Below are 17,388 nucleotides of genomic sequence, written 5' to 3' on the forward strand. Positions count from 1 at the left end.
GAGCGTTATTAGAGGGTCAACGCTCTCCTACGAAAAGGGAAATGCTACGAGTACTTATGACAATTTTCGATCCGCTAGGTTTAATTGCGCATTTTCTTATGTTTTTAAAAATTCTTCTTCAAGAAGTTTGGCGGTCCGGAGTTGTTTGGGACGACAAAATCTCCAAAGATTTATTTGGCAAATGGAAGCTATGGTTGCAGGTTTTTCCCCAAGTAGAACATGTTTCCATCCCTCGTTGTTATCGACTTCGAACTTCTGCTTCTATACCGTACAATGTGCAACTGCATACGTTCGTGGATGCAGCGAAAATGGGTTTTCGTCTGCTATATATTTGAGATTCGTACAAAACAACCAGGTTGAATGTACACTGGTCTCCGCAAAAACTCGAGTTGCTCCGTTAAAATTTACATCCATCCCAAAGCTGGAACTTCAAGCGGCCGTAATTGGCACCAGACTTGCTAAGTCAATCACTGAATCTCTATCGGTTCCCATATCAAAGCGTCACTTCTGGACCGATTCAAGAGACGTTATCTGTTGGTTGAACTCAGATCATAGGAGATATTCTCAATACGTTGCATTCCGTGTCAGTGAGATACTCGAAACCACTGAGACAAATGAATGGCATTGGGTTCCGAGCAGGCTCAACGTTGCAGACGATGCCACAAAATGGACTGGGACGCCTAATTTAACTTCTAGTAGCAGATGGTTTAGAGGCCCCGAATTTCTCTTACTACACGAAGGAAATTGGCCGAAATGCCCAACCGATTCTCTTTCCACTACAACTGAGCTCCGTCAAAGTTTATTGAAGCAATCTGTAGTCCCCGATAATATCATCTGCGTAACGCATTTCTCATCTTGGAGATGTCAAGTCAACGTAACTGCATTTGTACATCGTTTTCCTCGTAACTGCCATAGAAGATTACGAAATATGCCAGCAGTAGTCAGCCAACTAACAAACGAAGAACTTCAAATCGCTGAGAACTATCTGTTTCGTCTCACACAAGCCGAAATCTATTCAGAAGATATATCCATCCTACGCAGATTACAACAATGTCCGAATGATCCACTAAGATCGTTACCAAAAAGTAGCAAGCTTTACCAACTAACACCAACACTCGACCAGCATGGTATCCTAAGAATGCAAGGAAGGACAAAACACTGTTACTACCTTTCTGAAAATGCCAAGAATCCTATCATCCTGCCACGTGAACATCACATAACCGCACTGATTATCGCTTATTACCATAATATGTATCATCACCAGAACCACGGAACAGTAATTAATGAATTACGCCAGAAATATAAAGTATCAAAACTTCGTGCTAGTTACTAAAAAATTCGACGACAATGTCAGCGTTGTAAAAACGAGAGCTCGGCTCCACACCCACCTATAATGGCTGACCTTCCGACGACTCGGCTTGCTGCATACACAAGGCCATTCACACATATCGGAATCGATTATTTTGGACCAATTGAGGTAGCTGTAGGCAGAAGAGTGGAGAAACGCTGGGGAATGCTGGCCACATGGTTGACAATACGGGCAATACATATCGAAGTGGTATACACTCTTAATACAGCCTCATGCATAATGGCACTTCGAAAATTATTCGCTCGGCGGGGCATTCCTAGAACTATACACAGTGACCGAGGTACTAACTTCATCGGTGCTAACCGCGAACTACTAGATGCCGAAACCAAAATCAATCAAAACGAAATTATGAAAGAACTTTCTAGTACTGAAACGAAATGGGTGTTCAACCCTCCCGCATCACCACATATGGGTGGTAGTGGGGAGCGCTTGATCCGTACTGTTAAGAAAAACCTTGGATCCATCTATCCATCTCGTAGGCCAACAGATGAGGTGTTGCAGAATTTATTAGTCGAAATCGAACTCATCGTCAACTCTAGACCTCTGACCCATGTACCAGTCGACGACGATTCCGATCACGCACTGACTAACCACTTCCTGCTTGGATCATCCAACGGATCGAAACCACTGAGCACAAGCGACAACAGCGGCCATGCTCTGAAGCAAGACTGGCGTACATCACAAATTCTAGCCAACCAATTTTGGAAACGTTGGGTGACGGATTACCTCCCAGAAATTACTCGGAGGACAAAATGGTTCAATCGTACGAAACCCATCACCATAGGGGATGTCGTGATCATTGTTGATCCCAAGTTACCACGGAATTGCTTGCCCAAGGGTATAATAATTAGCACGTGTGTCGCAAACGACGGCCAAACTCGATCGGCAACGGTAAGAACAGCAAACGGTGTATACGAGCGACCCGTCACTAAATTAGCAGTATTGGATGTACGGTGCGACGCAGAGTAAGCCAACCTAATGCTTGGCGTACCTGGGGGTGAGTGTTACGAACAACACAGTTCGTACGCACTTACCATCCAATATCTTGTCTACTCATACAATCATATGCGCGATGCATCGTTACCTTCACTGATCCCCACTGACGACGACTGATCAACGATCGAGAGGAGCCGTATCAGTGAGCTACAATAAAACGTGTTAGCGAATATAATAATCTTATATATTGTATATTATTGAATTGATTCTACCTATCCTAAGCTTTTCTACTATTTATAAAAAAGTAGATACAGTGTGAAAATATTAATATTAGGTAAGAGCAAAAATTACGCACTTAAAAATAGTTATATTTGTAAGTCTAACCTAAATTCTAAAACTACAATAGGTGAACACGATCGCCGGGATTTGTATTAATAATTATCACATTGAACCGAGAAAAACCGTTGTGAATTATATAGTTGGTGAGTTATCAAACTACTTGAAATTGAATTTGATCATGAATGAATTATATGACATTAGGCGCACTAGTTTGGATCAAAGTTGCTACCATTATACGAGCACAGACGATTAAGGCAGTAAACGTAAGTTACACATATGAATTGTAAACAATATATCATAAATAATCAAATTGTCATGAACAGGAATTTTATAATCTTCGTATAATAAATGGATTAATAATTTCGAAAAATCTTTATAGTGTGGCCAACACTTGTTGAACGACATATTGCACGAGATACTCGTTCAATTTGCTGAAACGGTTTGTTGTTGTTTTTTGTCTTGCAAAAAGAGTGTGAAAATCAGTGTTACCTTTATATAGATAGAAAATTTGTTGTTATTCTACGTGAAGTAGAAGTATTGTGCAGGTATGTAGTGTTAGTTTAAAAAAATAAGTGGAAAAAACTTCGGAAATTCTGCAGTAAAACTAGTCCAACGGGGCTCCAACTCCTCATGATAAAAATGGCTCAACAATGGACCTCTGTCTGCCGGGTTTGTTGAACGAAAAAAAAATGGCATTCGGTTCAACGGCCTGTTTCAAAATCGGCAAACGAAGGTCCCGTGTTGGCCTCCCGTTGAACGATTGATTGGACTTTCATTGGACCAATGATCCAACGTATTAGACCAATGAAGAACCACCGTTGAACGTTTTTTTTTTCTAAGACCCGCTTGTGAGAAATTATGGCAACCGTCAGAAGGCTGGCTGCATTCCGGCTGCTGTCAAAATTGTCCAGGCGAAATTGCGTCATTATCTCGCCGTACGTGTCTTGTTTATTTCCCTCCGCTTTTTTTCTTTTTATTTTATTCGACATCATTTGATACTCGTCAATCCCGCATGTACGTACAAAAAACGAGTCTTGAGACGAGGTAAATGAGATTGAAATATGGGTATGTTTGGTAGTGAGAAAGTAATGTTATTGGCAATAACATTTTCCATGATTAGTATAAATGAAGGGCAATACTTATTGCCTTTCATATGTATCTTTTATTGAAAAAATAAAACCAAGACGCTTAAAATGTAGAACCGATTCAAAACGGTTTTGCCAATCTTGTATGGCAAGAATCCGACAGAAAAAAACAGTTAATAACCGCTATGCGAAATTCTCTGCCGGAAACGGTTGTTGCATTCTGGCAGAATTCCGGCAAAAATGGCTGGCAGACATAGCCAGCCGTCTGGGGGGGAATTCTGCCCGCCGCGTACAAGCGGGGAGGGATGACAGCTTCCCACATTATCAGATCCGAATGGATTCCGAATCAATTCCGAATCGGCGAATCAATTCCAACTCCAGTGCAACAACCGATTCCGAATGAACCCTACAACCGGTTGATTCGGAAATCATTCGGAATTGAGTGAGAAGATGCGGACTGAATTGTCAATTCGTCTTCTTCTTTCCTGATTTTGCACGTTTTCGTGCTGATTTTCAGTTTATTTTTACACGAAAACATTATATAACTGAATATACAAGTTTAAATCTTCATGTTTTTCGGATATACAGAACTAGTAAATAATCAGTTCTTCTTAGAATCCCAACATAAACTATTGAAATTCGCTGGAAATTAACAAAACGGCCTACCTTAGTCAGCATCATCCATTCCTCTAGCTGGAGTGTAGTGAAATGGCTTAAGTCGCTTAAATTTCACACTAACACATTCATAAAATGAGCGAATATTCAATGACATTTATAATGTCACTGTCAATCAGGTTGATCGAGCAGCCAACTCAGGCCAAAATTCTAGCACTGAACCGATCGAGCACTAAAAAATCATGCAGTCGAGTAAGAATTCATTGTTCATTCCGTCATTTCGATAATGTGGGTTTCAGTTCCATACACGCTCGTTCAATGTTACTCTAAAGTGAGTACAATTTCACTCACTTTCTTTAAAAGTGGAATTACTCAATAGTGAGTAAAGCTTGTTTACTCACTTTTGAGTAAATATGGTATTTGTCAAATTCTGAGTAACATTTACTTAGTGCTACAAATGGGAAAGTTAGCACGAGTGAGTAAATATTACTCAATATCATTCGAATTGAATATGAAATTGTTTGCTTTGAACAAATTCTAACTTACTTCTATTCAACGAATGAAGGAAGCCTCTACCTGCTCATCGGTCATTGGAAGCGATCCGTCTGCCTTCCTACGTTGCCACGTACTGGCATTTTGTACAGCATTCGTGGAAATGCTCTGATATATTCTTATACAGAAAAAATAAATAAAATACTTTCTATATGACTGAACACTTTCTTACCGTCTTCAACCTGCGCGAATTGCTTTGAGATGTATACTGTTTAGTAAGCATTTCGATAATGTGCCCTTATAATCTGGTTCCGCCTCCGACAGAGGGAAAAGTTCAGTGAACGTAAATTTTCACACAACATTTTCAATGCACTGTGAGTAAAACTTGTTGACAATTTAAAAACAGATTAGAAGTTACTCAGTCTTCTAAAACAATATTACTCACTTGTTGACATTTCAATTAAATAAACAAAATTGAGTACAAATTACTCACTTGAGAGTAACATTGAATGAGCGTGTAATTTTTTTTGTATATATTGCTGTCGTGACGTCTTCACTGAAATACTGGCTAAGACTACGGAATAACTCTAGAAAGTAGAGTCTATTATCAAAATGGTTATAAAGTCTCCTCCATCTGAAAGAAAAGCAAAGGCTGAAGGTAGCGATTTGAAGAGCATTTGTAATCGTGCCATAAAACCAAATTCTGAATGGATTGAAAAGGTAGATCGAATTTGAAAATTGAAATTCTAAATACACATGTTTACTTTCAGGACGATTTTTTGGATGTTATCTACTGGGCTCGTCAGATTATTGGAATTCTTGTGGGGATTGTAATGGGCATTGTCCCATTGAAGGGTTTCATTGCATTGGCACTGTAATAATAGTTTTCTACTGAAATATCAAAAAGTAACACAGCCTTTTGCAGGTTTGCCATAATGAACTGTGCTATCATCTACTTTTATTGCACGAGTTTTCAATCCATTGACGAAGAATCTTATGGTGGAATGTGGGAAATTATTAAAGAAGGATTTATGACCTCGTTTGCATGCTTCCTGGTTACATGGATAATCTTCTATACCGGCATTCATTTTGGTAATGTAACAGAAAAAATTAACTGATAACTAGACACTGGAAAAATTTGTAAACATAAATTATTAACTCGAAAATGTATCATAGACCATGTATTCACGCATGTTGCTTTGTTGACCTGGTATTAGCAAAAAGAAGTTTAATAAATTATTCATTTTTCTGCTGGAAGAACAAAACACGCTTATACCATTCGAATCAGTTCGTCACTCAATTTTCTCGGAGATGACTCAACAATGTTCCATAAACTCAGATTCATATGAAAAGTCGTATGCTCCTGAACAGTGGTCCTGAATTATGTTTGGTTCCTACTTCTGGTTCCGGAACTACATGATGATATGCGAAACGAAATTAAAATTGTGTAACTCATTTTTCTCGTAGATGGCTGAAGATTCTGATTCTGAGATCTAAGATTCAAATGAAATCTAAGAATCATCTAAGATTCAAATGAAAAGTTCTAAGATCCTATAAAACATCTTGCTTTTCAGTCAGATCCAACTTCCGATTTAGGGGATACAGAGTGATAAGTATTAAAATGTCTATTTCACATAAATCAATCAAGGTCATCGAGTTTGCAAATATGGATAATCGATAACCAAGTAAACTTGTTTCAGTTGTAGTGGTATTCAGTTTTCGATTAGGAAGGTATTTCTCAAAGATGTCTATACTGATTTTCAAACAGTTTGAATCTAATGTAAACTATACAGCACCTGAGGTGGATTTAACTGACTTCGGCTACATCGATTTTCGAATTCCGGTTCCTTATTTTGGTAAATATTATTCGATTCCAGCTTCCGATTCTGGAATTACAGGGTGATGAGTTTTTAAAATTCAAATCAATATAGAAGATGACAATACCAAAAAGCTTCAAAGTAGGATTCAAAGCTATTGCAATTTATTCGTCATATCAATTTATAACCATATGAATCGTTTTCGTTTATGCTGATTCCTGAATACCGGTTCTGGAAGTACCGTAAATAGTGGCGAAAAACTCTAAAGTGGAGCTTACTTCGACATATCATGGAATGTTCAATCGATTATTTCCCCTTTTGATTCAAATTCGATTCGATTTGCAGTTTCGACATTACAGGGTAATGAGTGAATAGAACTTTAAATTGCCGCTTGAAACGACGGTCATTAAAATAATGTCAAGAGAACTAAAACACCGATAAATATTCATGCAAAAAACACATGCAGATGATAAAAAAAAGGTATCATTTCACTGCTAGGTGGATTAAGCATGTATTTTATTAAACCAAATGAACTATAAAAAGCGGGTGGGTTATGTCAGAGACATAACTGGATGTCGTGAATACGAAAACAACTGACATGTTCCTTAACACTTCTGAGGTTGTACGACAATCTCTCGAAAACCATTTCCCAGAAAAGAAAGCAACGAAGTATTTTCCCCAGAATGTACCATTCTACAGAAAACCATAGTCACGAAGGTATCAATTAGTAGAAAGACATACAACAGAATGTACCATTCCCCAGAATACCATCTCCCAGAAGAAGCAAATACCTAGAAACTGTTTCCCCATAATGGAAAATAATACAGAAACAACATAGGAACAGATCTTTTACCAAAAAAGCATCTACTAAAATCAGGCGCGTATACATGGGGGGAGAGATTAAACCCCCCTCCGAAACTTAAGAAATTATTAGGGGATACAGGAGTTAGACCGGACACGTTGTTAAACTGGACAGCTGAAATATCTTATCAACCTGCTAATATTTTAATTCATAGATTGACTTTGTAAACGCGCTTGGAGATGACGCGGTAGAAATGATTTCGATAAAAATCCAGTTTTAATGGATGTTTTTACAATTTCTAAAAATTGTCCGATTTAGCCCCGGTCTCCCCAATCCGAATTTTTTTTCTGGGTACGCGCCTGACTAGAACGAACCAGTCCAACGAAAATAATTTTCGCGAAAATTTCGTGAATACTCATTAACTGTAAATTCCAAGGCAACTATACTTATTTCAAGCTATGTTAGTCTGAAAAAGAGGGTTCTGAAAATAACGAGTTTGATAAAAAATAATCAAATTATATAACGGGTATGGAATCATTTAGCTATATTTATTTAAATTCAAACATAGCTTCTTTAAATTGGGTATTTGTTTCTGCATATAGTTTATAGTAGCAAGCTAACCTTTCGTCGTTAATTCGGTCTAGTGATAAATAGCACACTACCATTTTATATAATTATTTTATTCAATGCTTACACAATATTCTGTTCGTCATAGATGATTCAGGTCGAGACGGCCGAAGGCCGCGAGTGCGCCGGCGACCCGCCGTCGGAAGCGCCGGCCACTGCGGGGGGGCAGCGCCCCCGCAGAAATCACCTCTGTCTAGTTGCGTGCGTTTGCCCGGATTACCCAAAGCTAGGAGCTATCCCTCAGTTAAGTCCGAACGAGCGGCAGCGAGGTCGGACAGCAGGTTATTAAAAACGATGAGGCGTAGCCGCATTAGACCTTTCAAAATCGCAGTAAATTAGAACAAATTCTATTAAGCAGCATGTTGATCTGTTAGGCCAAATAACTATTATGCCAAATAACCATCATGCCAAACGATATTATACCAATAATACTGTTTTAGCAACTAATGCCTTCGAGTGTATGGTTTTCTGGACTTTGGTACATTCTGGAATTTTTTTTCTGGATTTTCTTACTTTCTAGAGTTTGTATTTCTGGAGATTAGTACTTTCTGGGCAATAAATTTCTGGGGAAAAAGCTTCGGTTTTTTATGTTCTGGAGAATGGTTTTCGGGGAAATGTTATAGAACCCACTTCTGAATATCAATTAGTTGATCAATTGTATGAAATTGTATGTAGAATTTGAAACGGTGCACCTAACCTAAAGTACAAATTAGTTACATTTAACATTCTGAAACACAAATATTATGAAATAACCAGTATAGGTATTTATAATAAAATAATTGTGGCTCTGAAAAGAACCTTTTATAAAAGCGTTTGTGATGGAGAGTGATGAGTTGAATTCGAATTCCGATGGATGCTGCTGACTTCCGTCATCTAATTCCAGGCTGAACTGTTGTACGTGGGTGCGATACTGATATGGTTGGTGTAGGTGTAGCGTTTACAACCGATTATAATCTTCCAGTAAAGTAAAAGATTAATTCGCTGGGTTGATCAATGATACAATAGGCCTAATTTATTGAACGAAAATATCAATATGCTGTAGCTTTCTAGCATTCAGAAGGGTCAAATTGCGTAATTCTCTACGACATTAAACTCTGGAACATTTTTCGCAAAAACAAAGGATTCACTTGATCTCGATTACTGTGAATTTCACACAGCGAAAAGTGCACAAATCTGATCAAACTGTTCTAGATTTGCACTAAACTGCCTTTACCTTTACCTTCGATTTGCGAACAACAAATCCTAATAGTTCTTTAGAAAACTTTTGAGCCATTATAACGGCTGATTTTGTGTAATGCTCTCCACCGTTGTTTTTTCAATAATGCAAATGACTGGCAGCTTTGACGTAATCGCTCTTGTCGAAAGCGAAACTAGCTTTGCAAACGACACAAAATACATCTGCTCGCAGTGGCGATAGAATCCAAACTGATCCAATTTTGGTTAGGAGCTTTCGTTTTACGTGATTTCGTTTGTAGCTTTTTCACTAATGGGCGGTCCTAACGGCTATAAAAATAGCCGCATACAGAATTTTAATGTCGATAATTTCATTTCGGATTTGCATAATTTATTGAAAGAAACTATCAATATGCTGTAGGGATTCCTTTCTAGTTTCAGGAAGACCAAATTGAGGAACTCACTACGATATTCAACACTTTTCGGAACATTCTTCTCGAACGATTTGTTGTACAGCAACAGGTATTTTGTTCTCTTCCTCAGAACGCGTTCTGATTGGCTGGTGTTGACGGGTCAAATGAGACAGGTTTTTCAATAGTGTACTATTGAAATACTTCAATGCTTTTGCTATACACGTTAAAATTGAAAAATTTCGATTCTATTGGTAATTAGATTATATAAATCCTTTCACAGATCACTGAGCTATGAGCTTTAAAAATACGAGCAAGGCAAACGCGCCTTATGGATTATCCCCTTTGATACTCGTTTATACCAAAAGTTTCAGAAAAGTTCAATTTTGAATTATTTGAGATTATGTCACACAACTGATAATTTTATCATAAAACTGTGATCATATTTCCGGTGGGGTGTAGCAAAAATTATGTTGATTCGTTAGATACAACAAGAGATATTCACGATCAAAAAGTTATCACTCTCTCAGAGGGTAAATTTTGAAAAGGCATCCCATAGTAAAGTAAGTCGTATTCACGGCAAAAAATTTTCCATTCTATCACCCGTATTATGTATTTACAGTGGCGGACCGAGGAAATTTGGCGCCCGGGGCCAAATTAGAGATTTGCCTCCCCCATCGTAGGTAGAGCAAAAAAAGAAACAAAGCTGAATTCCATCTCCGGAAAGATTACTTGGGCGAGCAAAAAAATGGTCGAGGGCGAGTATTACAGGGATTATATTGACCACTAAAGGAGCTGCGAACCGGTAAAGCTGAAATAAATTAGTTTAGCCAGCAACTAGCATAGCCTATAAATTGAAACAGTTTTGAACCAAATTTGTAGTTTTTGCATTATCGCTCTATATGACTGGTTGTAATTTCATACTAACTACCCTGTATTCCCGGAACCGGAAAGCCGGAACGGGACGAGCACTTTCCTGATTTTTCCGGAATCAGGAACGATGATCCGTTATATTCAAATTCATCGGTTTTTATTCATCAGGTAATCACACCTGCCTAATCAAAGAATTGTACGATTATTTGAATGCAAATAGCTTTGAGAAGGTCCAGCAAACAGGTGGATTGCACGATTGCTTGCGATTCAACCCATGCGACGTTGGATAGCTCAGTAATATTGCCTTCGGTCAAGTGGGTGCACTACATTGGCGACTATGAATAAAAACAGTACAGTTAGCGTCACTCATCTCAGCTCTAGTAGTCATCTTATATACCAAAACCATTAGATAGAGTGAGAACTGTTGTCTGATCGGAATTGGTTAGATAGAGTGAGATCTGTTGTCTCTGCTTGATAAATTAACTTTAAAGGTAAGATTAGAATAGGCGCGTTCTCTTCGAGTTTTCGCGTCGCTATAACAGCAGTACTTGTTATTTGAGTAAACGAAGAAAAATGCGATTTCCAATTCAACCATCTGATTTTATTACGGCAGATTAAAAAACTCCTAGAATGTACCAACTCTTATAGGAAAGTTCAATGATGTTTCTATTAAATGATACGTTTAGTAATCTCCGTTTCAAATAACAATAATTCACTATATTTGCTCCCATTCAGAGGGAAAACGGATTTGGAGCGGATTAAGCTCTCGAAATAGCACGGAAATGTGGTCAGCAACCTAACCTCGAAATATTCAGTCATAATTAAGCTAAATAATGAATTTTACTCTTACCGAAAGATAGACGATCAGCTATAACAATATATCGATTCGGAAACCTACCAACTTGTTTCAAATTCAATCAAATTTGCTCACACAAGCGTTCTGTAACCGTTCCCAACTAACCAAAAGTTCGGATAAAAGGGACTGATTTGGCTTAAGCAGCTTTCAAAGTTAATCAATAGCATTCTAAGCAGCCCATTTTTCAAGTAATTATCCACACTTGAAAATTCGCGCGACGCAGCGGACCGAACTTCTAAGCTGCTTCTAGAATACATTGTTCAGCTTCTATACAGCGAAAAAGTTCACGCGGAACTTGTTCTGTACTTTCAAGTTGCTAAAAGTACCACGTGCACTCTTAAGCAGCGAGAAAGTTCACGCGGAACTTGTTCTGTACTTCGAACTGTCAAAAATTGCCACGTGTTTTCTTAAGCAGCTAGAAAGTTCACGTACATTCAAGTTCTCAAAAGTTCCGCGTGTACTTTTAAGCAGCAAGAAAGTGGACTTTTTAAGTAATTGTGGAACTTCTGGTTGCTTGGGTTCCTACCTACTACTTTTGTTCCTTGCAATTCTTCTAATGTCATTGTTTCCAGTCGTTGCTCTAGTTAGACCACAATCCCGGTGTTGTCGCGAAGTATGCTTTCCAAGACGCATATAACTCGAGGTAGTGCTACTAACACTCCCTCCCGGAGTAGGGCGAAGGGTAACTGGAGCCTTACTATTATGAACGCCTACATCGAGAACAGCTAATTTAACTGCTGGACGTTCGAGTTGTTCTTTGCGAGCAAATGTCATTTGAATTTCTGTTGAGAGCAACGCAAGACAATCGTTCGTTCCCTGCGGAAACCAAATTGTGTATCTGAAAGTAAGCCATTAGTCTCGGCCCAATTGTCTAGACAAAACAGAATCATTTGTTCGAACAATTTCCGGATACAGGAAAGCATAGCAATCGGCCGATACGCATTGTGATCGGAAGCTGGTTTTCCTGGTTTTTGGATGGCGATCACTTGCACTCATCTCCAGTCGTGTGGGACAATATTACCCGTGAGGAACTTGTTGAATAAATTCAGCGAGCGCCTTTTGGCGGGGTCAGGCAGATTTTCCAACAAGTTGAATTTTATTCTGTCTAATCCCGGGGCTTTATTGTCACATGACAAAAGTGCAAGTGAGAGCTCTACCATCGAAAACGGTATTTCTTTTGTATTTGGTGTCGCGAAGCGGGTGATCTTCTGTTTCGGAACAGAGTCTGGGCATACTTTTTTAGCGAAATCAAATATCAAGCGGTTAGAATATTCCTCGCTTCATTCGGTGTTATGGTTGCGCATGCGTCTGGCTGTGTTCCAAAGAGTGCGTCTATAAACCGACGCCAGTAACCGCGTTTCTTGGCTCTAATCAAGTTCTTAGTTTTAACGTCTAACGCCGCGTAATTCCAGTAATTATCAGGTGTTCCATTTTTTTTTTGAATATTTTATACGCGGAGGCTCTCTCCGCGTTTAAATTTGTGCACTCTTTGTCCCGGGTTGGGAGGACGGGTGTTAGTTTCGTCTGAGCTTGAATCGCAGTATCGAGAATCTAGCCAGCCAAAAAACGTATACACTTCCTCCGGAGGAAGTTGTTAAGTTCTTTCAAGTTTCTCAGATATCGAGGTCGCATAGCTATTCCAATCAATATTTCGTGTGAGGTCATACGAAACGTTAATTGTCTTCGATGGTTTTGAGCCGCTGCCCAAGTACCAATTGGCAACCAGTTCTGATGCGACTAAGTTCAAACTATGTTGCAAAAAGAGCACGAACGTGTTTTTTATGTTATACTGGTTAAAACAAGGTGACATTAATGTTTCGTCATAACATTGAAACTGGATCACAGATAGATACAATATATACCGACCTGAAAGCAGCGTTTGATCATACGCTCTTGATTGCGAAACTGGAGCGTCTAGGTGCATCGTCTAGTTTCTCTCAGTGGCTTAAATCATCACCCCTATTCTGTACATCGATCGATTCGAAATATTCCGATCGAATATGCAATTTCCATTCTGCATTCCGTTCGAGTAGGTTATGAACTCGAATATCATTCGTTCGAGTTGTTAAATTTTCGAACATTATTCTATCGATTTGCGTACGTATTACTTCTGTTCGGTTTAGAACCGTTCTAATTTGTTTATACAAGTGTGACAGTTTCGTTTACTAAGATATGAATAATATAAATAATATAAAACGTGTAAGTAGTGTTGACAGCTTTGATAGTTAGTGTTCGAAATTTCAAGTGTTCCCGAACGAATCATACAAGTCGAACGGAATAAAGAATGCAAAATTCGAACTCGAACGAAAGTGTAGATTCGTTCGTATCATAAATCCGTCGGATTGCAGAATCGGGGTGCATATCTCGTAGGCCGAATTTTATCAGTGAAGCTAGGAAATGTCGAATCACAAAACTTCATTAACGAATCAGGTGTTCCTCAAGGAAGCTTCAGCAGCACCTAAACAATTTTTGTGAATGGTGCAATCTCAACCTCTTAACTATAAGTATGTCCAAATGCTCTGTGATTTCTTTCACACGCAAGAAAAGCCCGATAGTCTGGAACTACACTATTTCTGGGGAAACACTTGAAAGAGTAAATGTTGTCAACGATTTGGGTGTGCTTCTTGATTCTCAGATCTCCTTCAGACATCACTACTCGCATATAATTGCTCAGGCAAATAGAAACTTAGGTTTCATCATGAGGATCGCCAAAGAGTTTACTGATCCATACTGCTTGCAAGCGATATATTACGCGTTAGTACGGTCTACCCTTGAAGCCGCAGTGCATATTTGGTTATGTTCACGCCAGTGTTTGGATCAATAGAAAATGAAGCAGTACAATCACGATTCCTGCGATTTGCTCTTAGATCTCTGCCATGGCGGGAGCGGGTCATATCGCCGAAAGCCATTTCGCCGAAAGTCGTTTCGCCGAAAGTCGTTTCGCCGAATGCCATTTCGCCGAAAGTCATTTCGCCGAATAGGTCATTTCGCCGAAAGGGTCATTTCGCCGAAAGGGTCGAGAATCGAGAATTTATTTGAGCTTCACTCCGTATCTTGAGGGCATACGTTGTACCTTTATTTTCTGGAAAAGCACCGTCGATTTTCGATCCAACGCAATTTTCTACTGATTTCCTTATCAAGAATGGGTTTTTTGGTAAAACACCCGATATTGCTTCCATGCGAAGCACGTGAATCGGACCGGAAAGGCCGGTTTTGTCCATGTAGTCCAGTAGAAGGGGGCCGGAAAGCCATTATCGAAGAAATTCGAGCAATTTTCGGATTGTTCCCCAATGGGGGGAAAAGGATCAAGTGCCTTCGTCATGAGCGGCGAGGCAGAACAGGAGTCTTGATGTATATCGTAGATTTCCGCGGTAAAAGAAAGGTTAGAACACAACCTAAATATCGAGCGGGGCACGTGCTAATCGGCACTCCGAGGAGGCCTATATTTGTGCGTGGTTCGGCAAGTAACGGCAGCAACGGGAAAATCACCAGTTATTCCAAAAACTAATTATTGAAAAATTTTCCTCCGAATGTCGAGTTGTCGTTTACACACTATAGAATACGATGAGACAGAAAAACGAAATGTGATGAGCAGCAACGATATATGAACCGATCGCTTTGAGTGTTCAACACGAACTGGTGAACACAAGTTCTGAATCCTGTTTTCGTTTCCTTCGCACGAAAACAAAGAGCTTCATGTCGTCTGCATATACATTTAGATGTTTGAGTAAGAAGGAAATGTCGTTTACGTACAAGATAAAAAGAAGAGGGCCTAAATGTGAACCTTGGGGAACACCTGAAGTGACATTTATTGATTTGGAGTTTGTGTTTGAGTTTCCTAATACAATCAATAAGATTCACGTTTATTTTAGATATTACATGTATTAAAAAGTCATCATCATTTACTTCTCTAGTTTTCCGCGGCATATCAAATTCTTTAGCCGCCTTTCGAATTGTTGAACCACCACCGTGCACCAACTGGATTGCAGCAAGCATGCTTGTGTTTGATCACTTTTTACTCGAAGAAACCCTCTTGTATGTCCGTACCATCGTTCACAATCTGCTTTTAATTGTTTGTTTATATTGAATGTTTCAACACTGATCGACTTTGAGGATAGGTTTGTCCATCATCTGTTATGGCACACCTGCCCCATAGCAATATGGCGAACTTGTCCCGTTATGAACCGATTGCGGTACAGCGGTAGCGAGGTCGGACAGCACATGAACCGAAACGATGTGGCGTAGCCGCATTAGATATTTTTTTCATTTTCGTCTAATAAACGAAAAATACCACCTACATTTGCCTGGTAGATACACCTATGCAATTGCTTTGATGCTTACTAGCTAATAGCCAACAAGTTTTCTTTGGAACTACTTTCTGAGGTTCATGAATCAATCTTTATTCAAGAGTACAACAATCAATCATTATTCAAGAAGTACAATGGTAGGTCAACAAAACGGGCGTCATCTTTCGTTTGTCTTTAATTTAAATTAATTCTAATTACGATTTCAAGACGATTTCAGGATTCGGCGAAATGACCCTTTCGGCAAAATGACTTTCGGCGAAATGGCATTCGGCGAAGTGACCCATTCGGCGAAATGACATTCGGCGAAATAACCCTTTCGGCAAAATGACTTTCGGCGAAACGGCTTTCGGCGAAATGGCTTTCGGCGAAATGACCCTGATCCGCCATGGCGTAATCCGTCAGAGCTTCCACCGCTTGAGCGCTGTCGTTTGCTCGACATGGACAAATTAGATAAACGACGAAATATACTCAAAGCAGTATTTATAGCGAAATTACTGAATGGACAAATTGATGCTCCTGGGATTCCCTCGCAAACATGTATTAATGTCCCTCCAAGAACGTTAAGAGCGCGGAATTTCTTGTGACTCGACTTACGAAGAACTTACAATGTGCAATGTTTTCAATAAAGTGTACGACCTTTTTGACTTTTGTGTATCCAGTGTTGTTTTCAAGAATAGGCTTAAGAGACTCAGATAGATTATAAGTAGAACTTAATTGTTTTTAGCACTGGACAATGTTTGTATCTTTATTCGTTATCCAAGTAGCAAATGAAACTTATTGAAATTTCAAGAGGTTCTACAATGGTTTTAAAATTGTTTTTTTTTATTTTAGATAAGTTCAGAAAGATTTTCAAATATATTAAAATCGGTTGTGCAACTTATCACTGTTAAGTTTTTCAATACTACCCAAAAAAACCCTATAGAACAATTTAAGGTACATCTGAAACAATTGTGCAGCACATCACCAACTTGCCCACGTTGCACTAACAGTTATAGTAGCTCAGCAAATTTTCACATCGTCATGTAAAAACGAAGTAACTAAAACAATTGTTTAACTTATCAAAAATTTTTAAAACGAATGTCATAATTGTATCCGACTCAATATATACCGAAATGGCTGTTTATCTCTTGTGAAAAAAAAAATAGTGAAATTATGCTCTCCGCAAGGCAAAAATGGTAAGCCGAATTGAAAACCTTGCAGTAAAAACAATTTTGCAGCCGAGTCCGCATAGTCTTGGTTGCCTCGTGAAATATTAGGTCAGTGTGTGCAGATCTCAGGCGTACGAAGACATGTTTCATCATAAAAATGCAGTTCGTTGTCGATTTTCTATTTACTAAAACATAAAAGATCAATTCTACAATATGTAGTAGTACCATTTATTTATGTGCAGAATATTTATAAAGTTTCATGTTTGTGTTATGAGCGGTTGTTTTGAAAATCAAATTTGAAACTTATTAATTAGAGATTATGTTTGCTTTTTTTTGTAAACATCAATTCAATTCTTGTTTACATTACGTTGTAGTTCCCATGAGTTTCATAATCGTTTTTTCGCTGATTTAATTGCAGCATTTGTAATGGGATCGATGCATGAGTTTTTGTATCAGTTGCACAATAATTGTGAAAAAATGTTCGTAACAACGGAAAAACATAAAGATATGTTGCACAACAAAGAAAAATTGCGCTTTTT

At 38.7% G+C, this 17,388-nt stretch overlaps 1 protein-coding gene across 1 annotated transcript; it reads left to right on the forward strand.

Moving 5' to 3' along the window:
- The first annotated feature begins 5,374 nt into the window (after positions 1-5,374).
- LOC131435926 (GEL complex subunit OPTI) lies at positions 5,375-6,101 on the forward strand. The gene is made up of 3 exons (XM_058604224.1): positions 5,375-5,556; positions 5,607-5,710; positions 5,762-6,101. Exons 1-3 carry the CDS (start codon positions 5,449-5,451, stop codon positions 5,952-5,954), a joined length of 405 nt encoding a protein of 134 aa, XP_058460207.1. The 5' UTR covers positions 5,375-5,448; the 3' UTR covers positions 5,955-6,101.
- Positions 6,102-17,388: the final 11,287 nt, after the last annotated feature.

Source organism: Malaya genurostris, chromosome 3, assembly GCF_030247185.1.
Source record: "Malaya genurostris strain Urasoe2022 chromosome 3, Malgen_1.1, whole genome shotgun sequence".
NCBI lineage: Eukaryota > Metazoa > Arthropoda > Insecta > Diptera > Culicidae > Malaya > Malaya genurostris.

What these genes read in the sequence shown, in the direction of transcription:
- LOC131435926 (XM_058604224.1), top strand. Translation starts at nt 5,449, where the DNA reads ATGGTTATAAAGTCTCCTCCATCTGAAAGAAAAGCAAAGGCTGAAGGT. An exon ending in ATTCTGAATGGATTGAAAAG is followed by an intron (nt 5,557 to 5,606) that starts GTAGATCGAATT and finishes GTTTACTTTCAG; the next exon opens with GACGATTTTTTGGATGTTAT. An exon ending in GGTTTCATTGCATTGGCACT is followed by an intron (nt 5,711 to 5,761) that starts GTAATAATAGTT and finishes AGCCTTTTGCAG; the next exon opens with GTTTGCCATAATGAACTGTG.